General features: G+C 44.4%; 1 protein-coding gene across 1 annotated transcript in view; it reads left to right on the forward strand.

Annotated features, from left to right (window-relative positions):
- Positions 1-11,391, forward strand: part of LOC138267166 (uncharacterized) — a 184,943-nt gene extending 173,552 nt beyond the window's left edge. The window contains exons 4-5 of the mRNA XM_069216049.1: positions 4,547-4,637; positions 6,256-11,391. Of these exons, the coding sequence (XP_069072150.1) occupies positions 4,547-4,637; positions 6,256-6,475 (311 nt within the window). The 3' untranslated portion in view covers positions 6,476-11,391. The remainder of the gene's footprint in view (positions 1-4,546; positions 4,638-6,255) is intronic.
- Positions 11,392-16,010: the final 4,619 nt, after the last annotated feature.

The following is a 16,010-nucleotide window of genomic DNA, read 5'->3' on the forward strand; positions in this document are numbered from 1 at the left end:
AGTAGGTAGCCCATAAAATTGAGCAACAGTGCTTCATGTTCAAACTTTTAACAGCAATTCTCGCCATTCTGAATGAAAAAGCAAGATTTCAATTGAGGGGTAGGCCATATTCAGGGGGGCCTCATGTTCGTCCGTTTCACCTTGCCTCAGGGCTCTTTCGTAGTTTGGTTATTATAGTTCGTTTGCTGTCCGTGGGGTCATCCTCGGAGCCACCTTCGAGCAGGTTGAGCCCCCGGCCGACGACATCACTGTGTTTTCCGATTCACCTCCAGAGCACTCCAGGGGGGATACCTCCCCGGCCACATGGGCCGCAGCCTCCAGCGCTGCCTTCCTGCCTTTCTCCTTTTGTTTCTGGGATGGCGCTAGGCGGGAGCGCCCCCGCCGCTTTCCAGTGCCCTGGTGTGACCCACTTTCAGTTGTTCCTCCATTCGTTCTTTGCTCCGTTCGAGTCCCATGGGTCTCCAACCACTCCCATGCTTCTTCAGGAGACTGGAAGAATGTGGTTTTGCCGTCCAGTATCACTTTCAGTCTGGCCGGGTAAAGCAGGGAGTACTGAATCCCTTCCTTTCTTAACGCCCTCTTGACTGCCATATATGAGGCACGTTTGTTTTGAACCTCCAGCGTGAAGTCCGGGAGCAATGTCACCTCTCCATTCGCTACCTTGAACGGGCCCGCCTCTCTTGCTCTTTGCAGAAGTATATCTCTGTCTCTATAATGTAGCAATCTAGCAATCACCACTCGGGGAGGTCGTCCCGGAGCAAAAGACCTCAATGGGACTCGGTGGGCTTGTTCCAATGTATAGAAAGGGGTTGGGCGACCCGGTGCCACTACCATGCTCAGCCAATTCTCAAGGAAGCCCACCATGTTTGTTCCTTCTGCTCCCTCCGGGAAGCCCACCACTCGGACGTTATTCCCCTGGTTTCTCCCTTCTGCATCCTCTGTCCTTTGCTCTAGGCGTGCTACTCTGCCCGTGAAGCATGCCACCTCGGCCTGTAGGTATTTTTGCTTTGGCGCTATTTCCGCTAGCGTGGTCTCTGTCTCTTTGACTCTGCCCGCCAGTTTATGATGGTCCGCTCTCAAGAGCCCAACTTCAACTGCAACCTGATTGATGTCGTGCTGTAGTGTGGTCTTCGTGTCCTCGATAGCCCCCAATATTTTGTCCAGGGTGTCCTGTACATTAGATTGCGGGTTGTCCCGTAGGTCCCCCTCTCTACGCTCGGAGGTTATTGAGCTGTCCGTAGTTGGCCTTGTGCTGGTTCTTGGGGGACATTGGGTGCGCTAGGAGCCCCTCCGCTGGAGTTGATTCAGGGCTCAGCTTGTTGTAACGAAGGCACTACACCTCGCTGCCTTCCCTATTAGGCCTGTTATGATCACAACAATGCTCCTATTCGGCCTCCCTGCACTCACTCGGCGTTCTTCCCCTTAGGCATCTGATCCCGGCTGGCTCGCTGTGGGTTCCGCAGGGGCGGAAGGCTCTGTTATTAAGACATGGGTCATCTGTCGCCGACCGGTCCCCTTACTTGTTCATTCCGTGAGTGTCTAAAGATTCCTCCTCCAGGCCCTCATGTTGGGCTCCTGGGTTATCGCTCTGCTGCTTTCCGCTGTGTGCCCCCCCCCCACCCCCCCCAAGGCGGCCCAGCCGTTGCACCCGGCGCTCTTCGGTCTATGCCACGGGCTCCCCCATTTAACAGATCAGCAACTCGGGGTCCACGCACCACTCACCAAGAGGGAGACACCACCCCTTTGTTGTCGTGGGCTACCAGGGTTACGCGCTTCTCTGCGCACCTCAGAGGGCACTCCTCCGTTCCAGCTTCGCCTTATTACTTGTTATTGGCAATTCTTGTGTTTTTTCCCCCAGCTCTCTGGTGTCCTTTTGTGTCTTCCGGCTTGTTCTATAGGTTGGGGATTCCAACCTAAGCTCTAGGATCCCCCGGCTAGGCCCCAATCAATTCTTCACCCTACTTAGGGGCCACCTACTTCTTCGACCACTTCGCTACGCCTGCTGCGGCCGTCTGATAATCAGCTCTGGACCCAGGCTGGCATTAAACCTCCCCGGTGTCGCGTCCAGCGCGCTCCCCATCCTCTCGGGCTCCCTCAGTTCTTGCCCGAGTGCCCCCGGGGGGACGTTACCTCTCCTGCAGGAGCGCCGGATGCCGGGGTGCCCCTCCAGAGGCTCCAGTTCCCCACGTGTTTCCAGGAGGGCAGGGCGGACCTCCCTCTCTGCCTCCGCTAGGGGCCCGCTTCCTGCCCCAAGTGCTGCGCTGCAGATCCGGGAGCCGCTCCGTTTCCACCCGGGGCCTCTGACCGTTGCAGGCCCGCGGCAGATCGCTCCTCAGCTCCAGCCGGGAGGGCAGGCCGCAAACCCGGGGACCGGCTGCGCCCCCGGGGAACGCCGCCTCAGCCGCGGGATCTCCGGTTGCCGAGGCGCCCCTCAAGAGGCCCTCAGTCCCTCACCAGCTTCAGGGGGGCAGGGCGGTCCTCTCTCCACCTCCTCTAGAGGCCCGTTACCTGCCCCGGGGGCAGCTCCCTCTCCGTTTACGCCCGGGCCACCGACCACTGTAGGCCCACGGCGGATCTCCGCACAACTTCAGCTCCCGGCTCCAGTCAGGTGGGTAGGCCGCAAACTCAGGGCCCCGTCGGCCCTGACCAGGCTCGCTCAGCAGGGTCCAGGTAGGGCTCCTCAGATCCCCCTAGGGTCCCTCTAGGCCCCCAGTGCCTCAGCAGTTCCAATCGTCCGTGAGGTCGGCACGATTTATCTGGATGATTTTAGGCCCCTCGGGAGCGAGGGGATTAAGCGCGCGCCATCCTCGGCTTCCTGGCCACGCCCCCGAGAATATTGTTATTGATATAAGTGAAAATAGATATTTATGCCAACAATATTTTGGTCAGCCATATATTTGTTTTTGTTAGTTGACTATAGGCAGTCGCTATTTTTGTAAAAGATTTATTTTCTGATATTTTAGGGGATCAATAATGTTTAAATCGATATTATGTCAGTGATCCATTAATGGTTATTTAGTTCAAAGAGAGAGTACTCCGGCATGGGCATGAGATCTGAAAAGCAACCCATTGTTGTAGATCTCAGCTTGCTTCTGCTAAATCCATCTTTAACCTAAGCACAGATAGCTGGCTACATGGAACCATACCTTCGATCTGTGATTAGGTTAGACTTGAATGCCATTCTTTAAGGATACTTAAATTTTTTCAAGGAGTTCTTAAGGTAACATTAGGCAGTATTGGACAAGAATCAAATGAAAAAACAAAAGCACTATGTAATGAATTGGCCAATACTTCTGCTGGTGCTTTCATCCATGTTAAAGCTGCAGATCATCCTATATTCTTCGTTTTTTCGTCCATGTCATCCACTTAAAGGCCTTAAACCAACAATTAATGGTCAACCTTCAAACCTGTAGTAGAAACTCCGATTGTTTGCTACTATGCAAATGAGCCAGTACCCCCCTGTTCTTCATGACAATACAGTCTGCATTTATTTCCTGGGTTTAATGCCTTACAAAGTTGTCATAAAATACAATACTCAAATACCCATACAAGGATAAGTATCCATGTTTGTGTATTTGCTCTGAGTATTGATGTGTCGGTTAACGTATGGCTTGCAGGGCAATGCGACTTATATTGATAGCTTTTTTTAGTCCTTATTATCAATACATACACTTGGGCCCATATTTATACTTTTTTTGCGCTGCATTTGCGTCACTTTTTGATGCAAAAGCGGCGCCAATTTACAAAATATAATTGTATTTTGTAAGCTTGAGCCGCTTTTGCGTCAAAAAGTGACGCAAATTCGGCGCCAAAAAAGTATAAGTATGGGCCTTGGTGTCTGAGAGTTAGGCCTGAGGGATACATCTGCTGCTTAGCTCATAAGATTGTGAGAACTGCATCACTTTCAGATTCCAACCATTACACTTCAATGTAGATGTTAACAGGTATATTATGACATATTATCCACCTCGATGGAAATATGAAAGGAAATGGAAAATGCAAGTGAAATGACAGGAATTAAACCTTTTGAAAAATAAGTAACTGAGCCAATCTTCATAAACAGATTATTTTACTTTTAAAACCTCTAGCTTGTTAGCTGATTTACTTGAAATATTGTAATTTAATATACATATGTTTAAATCCTTCCTATTGTTTGTATTTTTATCAATTGTCTATTGTTGTTTTGTAATTTTATTCTGGTGTACTAAAAACAAAAAAAAACAGAATGTAAAATAAAAATGAAGGGGTAATCCAGTTTATGGACAAAGAGGACGAATTACAAGGGATCCTCTTTCCAGATATTTTTCTGTTTCCATTTGTGACCTGATGAACCTTTTGCTGAACTACAAGGTTTGCTATACAGGTCCACAGGATCCCTGTTGAATACTGAGGATACCAAATGTCGGTGGACTGAAGCACAATGAACAAATATGAGGCTTTGGGAACTGTAGGAGACAGGGCACAGAGATCATCTTTTCTGACTCGGACATTCATGTCTTTCTCTTGACCAGAGTGTCTAAGTTTAACATAACCTTTACTGTTTCAGTGACCAACTGGAAGCTTGGCATGCTGATCCTGAGCCCGCTGGCCTTTACCACTGGACTTCTTATACTTGTCCTGAACATTCACTGCAACAAGTAAGTGGGATTCCTGGTTAAAGGATTGGATTACATTAACAAGGGGCCCATCACCAAAATCATTCTTGCTCATTTAATTGAGCTGGGTATGGTAACACAATGGATTGTTTTCTGTATAAGAATAAAAAGCTGCTGCATACAATCAACATCCAAAGATGAATGCTATCAGATGAGGATCTACTACAAAGAAAAGGGTTGGGAGCAAAAATAATCTAGATTTGCACTTGATCTAATGGAAACTATTTGCAGAACCTGCAGAGTTTCAGACAGCAGTGCTTGAGCTGATATCAAGAGAATATTCCTATTAAGTTTCAGATCTGTTTTAAATAGCAAAACCAACAATCCCTGTGGTGGTTGCTTTGTGTTTTTAGTGAATGTATGGTCTAGAATAGTTTCAGCATCTCAGTCTTGGACTTGAAAGGGATGTTGGAAACAGAGCGGTTCATTGTGACACACTTCAATTGCAGCCACAGTTGCTTGGAATAGGTTTATGCTCTTCTGTGTGGTTTATCATTCTCGGAAGACACTGGGGCCACTGAAATAATGCCATGTACACTGGTGTTATAATATTACTCCACACATTCAAAAAGTTGATATTTACAGGTTACGGTCAGGCCTCATTGAGTGTTCCCTCAGCAGTTAGTTTCCACAGTAATAACTCTGAGCCTCAGAATATTCAGGGGAAGCTCCAAGGTGATAATGACATTGCTAACAGAAGAAAAGGGTGAGTGGAATGAACCAATGAGAGGAGGAAATAGAGAGACAGGGGAGTGGGAGATTTAACAATTAGGAATATTTGTTGAGTTATTTCTGTTTTGGCAGGTAGAAGCTTTTGAGTTGGAGAAGAAGAGGTTACTTACAGAGGTGGTCTTATACCAGCTAAGAGTGGTGAAGATGACCCAAACTTAAAAAAAAAAAGACCCGAGGTGGGTGTGCTGTTATTCATTGGTTGAATGGCCAATGCACGCAGTAACTCTTGGATTGGAAGGCCAATGAATGGTTCAGGGCTGGGCTTGCACAACAGTCCAATAGGGTTATGGAGAGGTAAGTACAAAGGAGTTGGCTTTGTAAAGAATGACCCAATCACAATCTCTACTTGCTGATATTTACCAAGAATTGCTAAATGGAGATGTCAGTTGTGCATGCAACACTGTACCTGCCTGGGGTAATGATGGGGCGATGTCCTACGCTATTTACTATGTCCATGAGGGTGCCCTATGTATTCATAAATTAGTGATGATATATGAATGATATTTGGTATCCCCTATGGTTAATAATTTCTCGATTATTAATAATCAAATATCATAAGATGAAAACATGGTTTAACTGGACTTCTATTCAAAAACCTAAAACAGGGATTCCTTTAGTCTCAGTATTAGACCCACCCAGTGCTGTGTTTCTCATGTTATTTTACCATTTAGCCCCTTGGTCCAGAAACATTTTATACAGAGAATATTAGCAGAGTAAAAAGAAATAATGGAGGCCTCAACATCAAACACTTCCATTGAAACAGCAAATGAAAACAGAGTAAAATTCACCTACAGCTTATGAGAAAAATTGAAAGTCTCCAATGAGCAATGTCTAGAGTGACTAATCTGTAATGCATCTCACCTTATAGGAAGAGGAAGACTCTTGGTGCCCTAAAGAGCTATCCCCAGACCTGGCATGGGGTAAATTTGTCTGATGAGAAATCGCCACTCGCTGCAAAAGAAGACCTGGTCCAACATGGCAGCCTAGCCTCCTGCTCACCTTCTCTGAAGCATGGGGAGATCTTGATTGAGTGGAAGGATGGAACAGTCACCCCTCTCTTTGATAACAGTTGCCACCCAACAAACTGAAAGCACAAGACACGTCAAGATATTTGCAAAATGTATTCCATATAGAGCTACAATTGCCGGACTTATAGCAACATTTTTTTTTTTTTTTTACCAATTAGAGATTTGGTCAGTAATCACTTCGTGTTCTATGACAATACAAGACTGAGTTTCCCTGCCTTTGCTTTCTCACTGTTCAGAAAGATTGACCAAAGGTGTGTCTGTAGTTAGGGGTAGCTATTTAGTTTCTCCCACAATGTGGAAGGTTTTGTAGCAAACTGTTTAGTTATATGTGTTTCTATTAATCCTGAATTTATAATATGCTATTCTAATGAGCATTTCTTTTCAAGTTAACTAAATGTTGTCTGACTTCTGCTTACTCATTGCAATGCTGTTGCTGAGTAGGTTCTCATTCAACTTCAAGTCTTACTGGCATACACCACAATTGTGCTGCTAGCTGGAACCCCCTACTAGTGTGACCCTACAATTGACTGCATTTTAATCCTACCAGAGATAGGTTGCTGGACTATGCCTTGAGGAAGTAAATTATCAGTTTGGGGGAATTGTAGTCCACCACAGGCACTAAAATCTCTAACTTGTTAGGTCTTGTCAAAGGTTTCACTAATTTTAAGGAGCTCAGGCTGTTAGCTGTGGCACAATTTATAAAAAGCAAAATGACATCAAATCAACACAATGTCAATAAGGGGAACAGGAGATATGAATGTATGTTTAAAGATTTAAGTGAAACTGTGTCAAAAAGTGCAATGCAGCAAAGGTAATCAATGGTGGCAGTAGACACAACTTTGCTGCAATGTGAGGTTGACCGTGATGGAGTACAAGTCAATACACCCGGTAGATCAGCCCATGATATGGCCTGGTGGAAGTAGGGACGTTCAAGCCCATTTCCAGGTCCCAATCTGAAAACTGACTTTGTTGTTTTTCCTGAAGATAAACACTTCTCCATATGGGGAAAATTTGAAATTCAGTGCAATGTGATGAGCGTGCTCAATTATACTTTTTATGGTCTGTCCCCTTGATGCTCTAGAGCAAAGGTTTTGTAAAAGTTCCCAAACTTCATTTGGTTACCAAACAATAACAGGAGTATGATGCTAAGGACGCACCCAAGGGCTCAGGGGTAACACTTAAAGACAATGAGGGCGTCAGCCAGAGGGCAACAGAAAAGTCCAGTCCAGGAACAGTTTCACTGGTTAGCTGGGGTACTTTATTGTAATGTCCTCTTCAGCTTTTTATTTTACTGGAGCCTCCCAGAGAATCCAATTTATGATCCTCAAAATATTTATGCCCTTGGTTTTCAAGTAGAAAAGAGTCCAACCTCCCCAGGTCCTTCTAACATGTCACAGATTTGAAGTGCAGCAGGTTCAGTTTACCTAATATCCTTTTGCAAGTCAAGCAGTAGTCTCAGGAAGGCTGAGAGGTGGTCCAGTTTGTGAGTGGGGGAGCACCCTAAGAACCTCCTAGTTCCTCTCTGATCAACTGAATAGAGGTTCAAAGTGTCTGACCTACTTACTGTTGCAGACGTTCCTGCTTGCTTTATTGAAAATGGGCCCATAATGGCATGTGTCAGGGCATTTTCAAGATGGCTAAAGTATTGGGCCACCCTAACTTGGACTCTGAGGTCTGTGGGAGTGTACTATGGAATTCTATTGTCCTTCTACATGTAACACTAAAATCCAGTTTGAAGAGGTACTGTACCCACAACAAACTGGGAGACAGAAGGATGCTAGGATGTAAGGGAGGTCCTGCTGCAACCAGGCAGGTGATCCACAAGAATTTACCTAGCACTAAGCTTTGAAGGGCAGAAAACCTTGTCATGTGCTTTAGACAGACTTGCCGTGCATAATTTGACACTTGGATGTCATAAGAGTGCCACAGCCTCTGCCCTGCATTTTCGACTGATCAAAGGAGTCATCTCTGCCTGTTTAGGTTTGCCTATTGTGTGCTCCTTGGAGGATGTTCACACCCCTTACAAGGCTGAGCACTATTAACCTCCCTGGATGCTCAGACAGTTAAAAAAGTAACTTTCTAAAAAGTTACTTTTCCTTAATATTTATTACATATCTAACTTCAACATTGAATTGGGTTTTAATGGCTATTAAAAATAGTGATTTATTTTGCTAGCTAAGCCCTTTCCCGAGTTAGCAGTATTAGGCCCATATTTATACTTTTTGAGCGTTGCATTTGCGCCGCTTTTTGATGCAAAAACGGCACAAACTTACAAAATACAATTGTATTTTGTTAGTTTGCGCTCTTTTGCGTCAAAAAGCAGCGCAAATGCGGTGCTAAGAAAGTAGAAATATGGGCCTTAGTATTTTAATCTGCATTCTTGTTTTCTACATAGGGTAGTTTAGCTTGTCACAGTGAAAATAGCTTTTGGGGGCTCGTCCCTAGGGACATGTTAAAGTTAACTTTCTACATGTCTCACTTTTACATACAATGCACACTACCTTGTAAGTTTAACTTGTAGCAGTAAGGCTACAACAGTAGGCTTGAGGCCATGTTTCCCTTGTCAAATTAGTTCATTGCACAATAAATGCTGCAGTCCAGGTTACATTTAACTTTCCATGGATGCATTTTATACACCATACAGTACGGGGTGTAGGACAGTTAAACGCGTCAACCAAGGATTTGGTAATTTCTACAAGTTTTAGGGATCAGAGCACATACAAAAGACACTGGACAACAGTGTCTAAAAACCAGCAATCCAATTCAGCAAACAAGTGGGGGTGACCATGCAATAAGGGGCATTTTCTCACAGTGCCCACTCCCTACATTATATGAATAGGGTGGTTATTTCTCCTAGGACCCTCAGCAATATTTGGGATTACTTGCATCCTCCCTACCACCAGTCTTCTAAAATGAGTTCCAGGTTGCAAGTACAATTAATACTTGCTCAATTTAAGGATGGATTCAATCACTTTTTGGACTCTTCCTGAGGAGGAGATCTGGCCTAATGGCCAACCCTATCAACTTTTTGGACTGTGGAACTAGTTTTCGGTACTGGTCTAGGCTCAACATTCTGCGATTCAGGAACCAGCTTTGAGTCCTGATTTCAGCTCAACATCATAGGACTGTGGGCAAATTAATTAATCTGTGCCTAGAATTTGTGTAATAAATTTGTAATGCCCATGTCCCATGTTCACTCTATACAAGACTGCAAAAGAAATAAAATGAAAAAAAACTGTAAAGCTCCTTTAAAAAACTTCTCTTAAAAGTTGTACCATTTCCACCACAAACTTCTGTTTACAAAAATCAGTGCACATGATCCTACATTCAGTCGTCAACAGATCCTATGTTATATTTTGGACCACTGACTACTGGCTGAATATACTCATACTGCAATCATGTTTGCAAATTCACGTAAACTTCCCAACATCTGAACCTTTTAGAAATCCTCTAAAGATGCAGCAACACCAGATGTGTGCTTTACAAATGCCAAATTACCATAAAAGCGTGGGACGCACAAACAGAAGCCAGTCACATAAAAGATTTGCACAATGCATAAATTCACTGGTTTAAAATCAATGAGCACCCCTTGCATTCTTCAAACTTCAGAATTACTGCCACCTACTTTGGTGGGGGACATTATGGTCATACTCCAGGCCAGCTTTTGTCGTGAGCGAGCTGGGCCCAGGCCCACGACGGCAGTCTTCAGAGGGGGTGTAAAGAGCTGTCTGCATTAGGGTCATGCAGACAGCAGAGTCCCCATCACCGGGCTCCAGGGCTGCAAGCACTGTTTTAATACCCCATCAGCCTTTTGTCTTCCTCTCACCTCTCATTTCTTCTGCCACACACTATTAGCCCCTCCCATCAAACAAAACTTGGTACTAGAGGAGCTGAGATGTTTGTATCAGAATTGGGACTGGCATCTGAACACAGACAGCCAGGGAATGACCTCGGAATACAAAGAGGGCTTATGTTATGAGGACGCCAATTTTTTTTCTCCACCCATGGCGCTAGCCTGGCAAAGGCCCACACTGATAATACTAACAGATAGAATTATAGATGGGTAGTTGTGAGTTACAGAGGTGTGAGATGGGTACTGGATAACATTAAATAGACGACAAAAGCTAAGCCCGAGTGTCTTTGATGTCATTTAGAACCCCAAGTTACTGTCAAGGAATTTCTACATTGTTATATGTTGGGAGGTTTCCAGTTGTGGGCTTCTCTTTCAAGTTACTGTCTTTGGTCATACTAGATGAATAGAAGCAAGCTGTGAGGTATTCCTCAGGGGACCACTTTCTGCCAATCAAAATGACTACTTGTGACTAAAACACCCTGAATGCACGATGTTGTAGAATTGAAAGACACTGGATATCTGGAACGTTACTCCCAAAGCGGGTCATAGGAGGACGCGGAGTGTTGCGGCTGGAAGAAGAGGCCATGTCCTGTCACGTTCTTCCCTTGCCCCTTTTGCATGTCCGCGCCATTACCAGCTGTCACTTCCTGTCCTTCCCAAGACGTCATGTAATGAGCAACACCTGCGCATGCGTCAGTATGGTGGTGCACGTGGTCTGTTACCCAAACATTACAGGTGGCGAATGTCAGAGCAGGGTGGACATTCCCAATGTTGCGTATCTGGACACGCAGAGGTCAGCGGAGGCCAGTGTTAAAAATAGCTGCACCCTGCGAATATTAACTGAATTATCAACACTACTGCAAGTATGCTTTTAAAGAGATGTTCTTAGTGTTTCCTTTCTCATAGGGAATCGAGATTTCTTTCGCTGTGTAAAATGTAACTTACTTTAACTGGTAAAAGTCCTCTCGTGGTATAAACTCTGTTTATGCATTGAAATGAAATCTCGAAGAAGCTTCTATATAATGCTGTTATGTTCTTACTCTATTTGATGTCGGCTTATGTTTAGGTAACAAGCTTTTTTTAACTAAATTTAAATAAACTGTATGCTTATTTCAAGTATCTACATATTAATGTTTTCTGTCTGTACATACCAATAGTGACAGTTTACTAAAAAACTTGTTATAAAATGTCATAACCCTGGTTTTGCCGTTTCTAAACTCTGTAAATGACATGTTTCTAATACCTAATTTAATGATACTAAAGTTATTGGCTTAGAAGTATGTAAGGTTGAATTAGCCGTCCAATAGTGACAGTGTATTTTAACTTCTCATACCACTAGTTTTTTACATTTTTAAACTCTTTAAAGACCAGGTTATTGATACCTCATTTAATGATACTCAGATTATTAACTCCGAAGTATGAAAGATTTAGTAGACTTGTTTGAATTCGAACCCTTTGCCTCCAGGTAATCAACAATGGCGTAACTCCCAGAGCCATCTTGCTAGCACATCTCCATCAGATTCTTACCATAAGATGTATTCTACAACTTTTCTGTATTACTAAAACATGCTTAGAAATCTTGGCATCCTCATGTTCATTTTTCCCCCCGATATTGCTTCGAGTTGCTTTACAGTACCATCATCAGTGGGATTAGAGAGGGGATTGGGGTGGCAGGGGGCTGCTGTGCTCACTCTTTAACCACATATTGTTTTACCTTGCCCCATCTCCTGCATCATTGTTAGCCTAAATATCTCACAGGAATACCACGATGTGGGAGAAGATGGTCACAAATGATGTAGATTTTCAAGGTCTTCTACCAAAACAGTGTTCCTATCAACATGCACTTATATCCACTACCAACATACTGTGAAGGTAAGTGGATGTGGAATTAAGTATACTTGTTGGACATGGCCCTTTCTGCAGGATTATCCCCAAACTTTTTGCCTATTTCTCTCTCTTTTTGTTGGCTTTAAGACTCTGGGCACTTTACCAGTACTAAAGTGCATGTGCTTCCTCCTCTAACACTTGGTATAATAGGCTTACACCTGTTTGGCATATTGAATTTACCTGGAAGTCCCTTGTTAAGTGGTATACCATATACCCCAGGCCTGTAAATTAAATTCTACTAGTGGACCTGCAGTGCTGATTGCACCACCACCACCCACAGAAGTAGCCTTTCCGATTTGCAGGGCTTGCATGTGGAGTTTACTGCCATATTGACTTGGCAATTCAAACTAATTGACACAGCCTAAACTCCTTTTTACTATACCAAAGTCACCCCGTAAAGTAGGCCCTAGATAGACCTATGGGCAGGGTGCTGTGTATGGAAAAGGTATGACATGTTCTTAGAAGTTTTACATGTCCTAGTATTGACAACCGATTTCATTTTTCACTACTGTGCGGGCTGCTCATCTCATAGCTTAGCATTGGACATTCCCTTACCTGTGTCTAAGTGTTAATTTTTTATCTGTGAGGAGTAGCGTGGGCATGTTTGGAATGGTAGTGAGAAATCCTGCTTATTGGTGTAGTTGGATTTCACATTACTATTTTAGAAATGCCACTTTTAGAAAGTGGGCATTTCTCTGCGCTTATAACTCAGGTGTTTTGGAGCCTGACTCCAATCCACATCTAGGGCAGAGTGACAGCTACATTTGGTGCATACTTTCCAGACAGCCATAACACAGGAGAGGCCTGGGTGTGACAGAAGAGGCATTTGCATACTGATAGTCATCCTGGGCTGGAGAGAGGGAGGGTTGTTCACACCTTACATGTCAGTAGGCTGTTTCCTGCCCTCACACAATAGGCTGATTGCCCCCTACTGATGTCTGGAGACAGGGCTGGGTTGAAAGGGGGTTGCGTTTCACTTAAAAGGTGTTTTTTTTAAGTCACCTCCCTGACCAAAGATATTTATGAGTATAAGTACAGGGGCTCCGACCCCCTGATTTTAGAGCACTTTGGAACTGTGACTAAACCTCTGTAAGAAGGACTGCTGAGCTGCACACAGGACTCATCTGGACTTCTTTTCTTTTCTTGCCCTGCTGACTGTTTGGGGGCATAAAGGACTCACTGGATTGCTTTTCTGCTTGTTGCCCTGCTGGCAGCTGCTCCCTTTCTTTGGTGACCCAGGCACTACCGGGACTGCCACAACAAACTGCCAAAAGTAGCTTTTAATGTGCTGACCTACTGCATCTCTGGTGCCCCAAGTGTTCTCCCAGGGGCCAGCTCGTGGAGTGCATTGGTTGCAGCCCCTGGCCCTGCAACTATAGCGCTATAAAGCAACTATAGTGTCTGGTGAGTGCTATATCTTGTACACGTGCCAAAAGATAGCACACGGAGAGCCCTTCATCTTGTTACCTCATTGGTGCCCCACTAGTGCCTGGTGAGCACTTTATACTTTCACCCCATGTTTTCAGGTCTAGCACGTAGTGAGCGCTTTATGGTCATCTTGTCCCAGTGCGGGTGGAGTGTCTACTTACTTGAGCGGCACTGTGCCTGTCGCAAGAAGACCAGCAGGAAGTGCCGAGGGAAGCCCTCCAGGCATGGTATCGGCATCAGTACAACAAACAGGGATCTCCTGGGCCTGCACGACTAAGGAGGTAGCAGGGGCGCCCTGGAGTGCAGTGCACCCCGCCTCCGGAAGAACGCCGCTCCCAGACACGGGCCTCAGCAGAGGACCACCAATGCGAGCCACACAGTCCAGGGAGGCCCCTGCAAATTGCAATCTGCTCCCCCTTAGTTTTTTTTAAACTTTATTTTTATTTTTTTAAATTTGATACCAACTGCTTCATACTTGAATATGGGTATCCCTGAAGTATTGTGAGTGTTGCCATTATTACAATACGACAACCTCGTGGGGGCAGAAGTTAGATGGCAATCTATAAAGGTCGGGTACTTTGGCCCATATTTATACTTTTTTAGCGCCGCATTTGCGTCGTTTTTTGACGCAAAATCGGTGCAAACTTCCAAAATACAATTGCATTTTGAAAGTTTGCGCCGATTTTGCGTCAAAAAACGACGCAAATGTGGCGCTAAAAAAGTATAAATATGGGCCTTTGTCTCACTCTAGTCAACTCCTTGCATGATCCCAACACAAAACGTGTGTCACCTTGTATGGAAACCCCCAGCCTCATTCTTTTCTCAGTGACTATTCACACATAGAAGATAGTTTTGCAGCATGTTTGGTCAAACAGATCCATTCAATTTACTCTTCTTGCACCCCCGGCTGCTCCTGCAAACGCCCTGCCTGCCATGCATTCACCCCCTGGCCAAGTCCTACATTTCCTGAATAATTCCTTTGCTTTTTGCCCTCTGCTTATTAAACCAGCACAGTCTGTCTCGAGATAGTCTCAACGCTATCTCCATTCATTTTTTTGTCAGTAAATGTGTACTTATTTTACCCTCATTTCATTCCTCCCGCCCCCCACAGTTTGTCTTTTTTAATTTTTGGTCATTATAGTGGTACAGTGATATAAAAGAGCAGTAGATTTCTCTTTCACTTCAAAGAAACTCCATCAGCTAAAAATTTGCACAGTGACAATGTATTTGTGTTTATAAAACTGTGAACAATCATTCTATGCAGTGAGAATTACTAGGGAGTGTATTCTCTCTTATACTCTTTCCTCCTGTAGTTCAGCAGTCCACATGATAAACAGGCTGTATAAGATACGCTGTGTATTTCGAGGGTCTGTTCTGGTCAATCACTACACCCACTTCATAGGTCAGGGATTTGAGATGAGAAGGGTGAGAACAAAGATGCCAGTCGGAAAATGCATCATTTTGCGTGATCACCCACATTTTTGGGACGGATGTTACTGTGTTTTTTTACTTTGCAAACTGGTGCTCTGCTAACCAGGCCGAAGTGCATGTGCTCTTACCCCTATAACATGTTATTATTGGCTACTCTCCCAGCTGGCATGCTTAACTTACCTATAAGTCATTGTATATGGTACCAAGTATACCCAGGGCCTGTAACTAGTGGACTGTAGCACACATTTTGCCACTGCTAGAGTGGCAGACCATTATATGACTGCAGGTATACTACTGTAGCCATCTGCGCCATTTTAAAACTGCAAATTTGAACTGTCAAAATAGTGCCTTCCGACAGGCCTAAACCTTCCTTCTAAATATTGTCACGCTTATGAAGGCCATAAATGGCCATTAAGTAATTGTATTTAAAAGTAGGGCATGAAGAAGTTTAATTTTAAAAATTGCCTTACAGTGAAAAGGCATTGAAAACTTTTTTCACTCTAGCAGGGTTAGCTATTCCATAGAAACACATTGAGAGTTAATAGTAAACTTGTATAATTTTATCGCCATCTAGGAAACTGCTACAACGTTCATTCTTGGACTTTTTTAAATATTTATTACAAGTCCACTTCATTGGCAAATTTGGATTTGTAAATATATTCAGCAAACAGTACTTTTCAAAGGTCTACTTTTATCTGCCTGAAGCCTCTAGAAGCCCATTTGCATGAGCTTCGAACGGTCACCCAGGAGCTAAATAGCACCTTGATGAGGTTTGAACTTGCTCCTAGAGCTGAGACAAAGGCTTTGGGTGCGAGGTGGTGTTCTGTAACTCTGACAGGATGACCATCTGAACAGTGCCCAGAAACCTACCTTCAAAGAGGCCTACCCTGTCATAGACAGAAGTTGTCAACACTTGGGCCTGCCCCCTCCTTTGTCTCTCTAATCAGCCTGGCACCATTCCCAGTGGGAGAGGAGCTGACCCAAGAACTGGTGTTG

The sequence above is a fragment of the Pleurodeles waltl genome, chromosome 1_1 (genome assembly GCF_031143425.1).
Source record: "Pleurodeles waltl isolate 20211129_DDA chromosome 1_1, aPleWal1.hap1.20221129, whole genome shotgun sequence".
Taxonomy (NCBI): Eukaryota; Metazoa; Chordata; class Amphibia; order Caudata; family Salamandridae; genus Pleurodeles; species Pleurodeles waltl.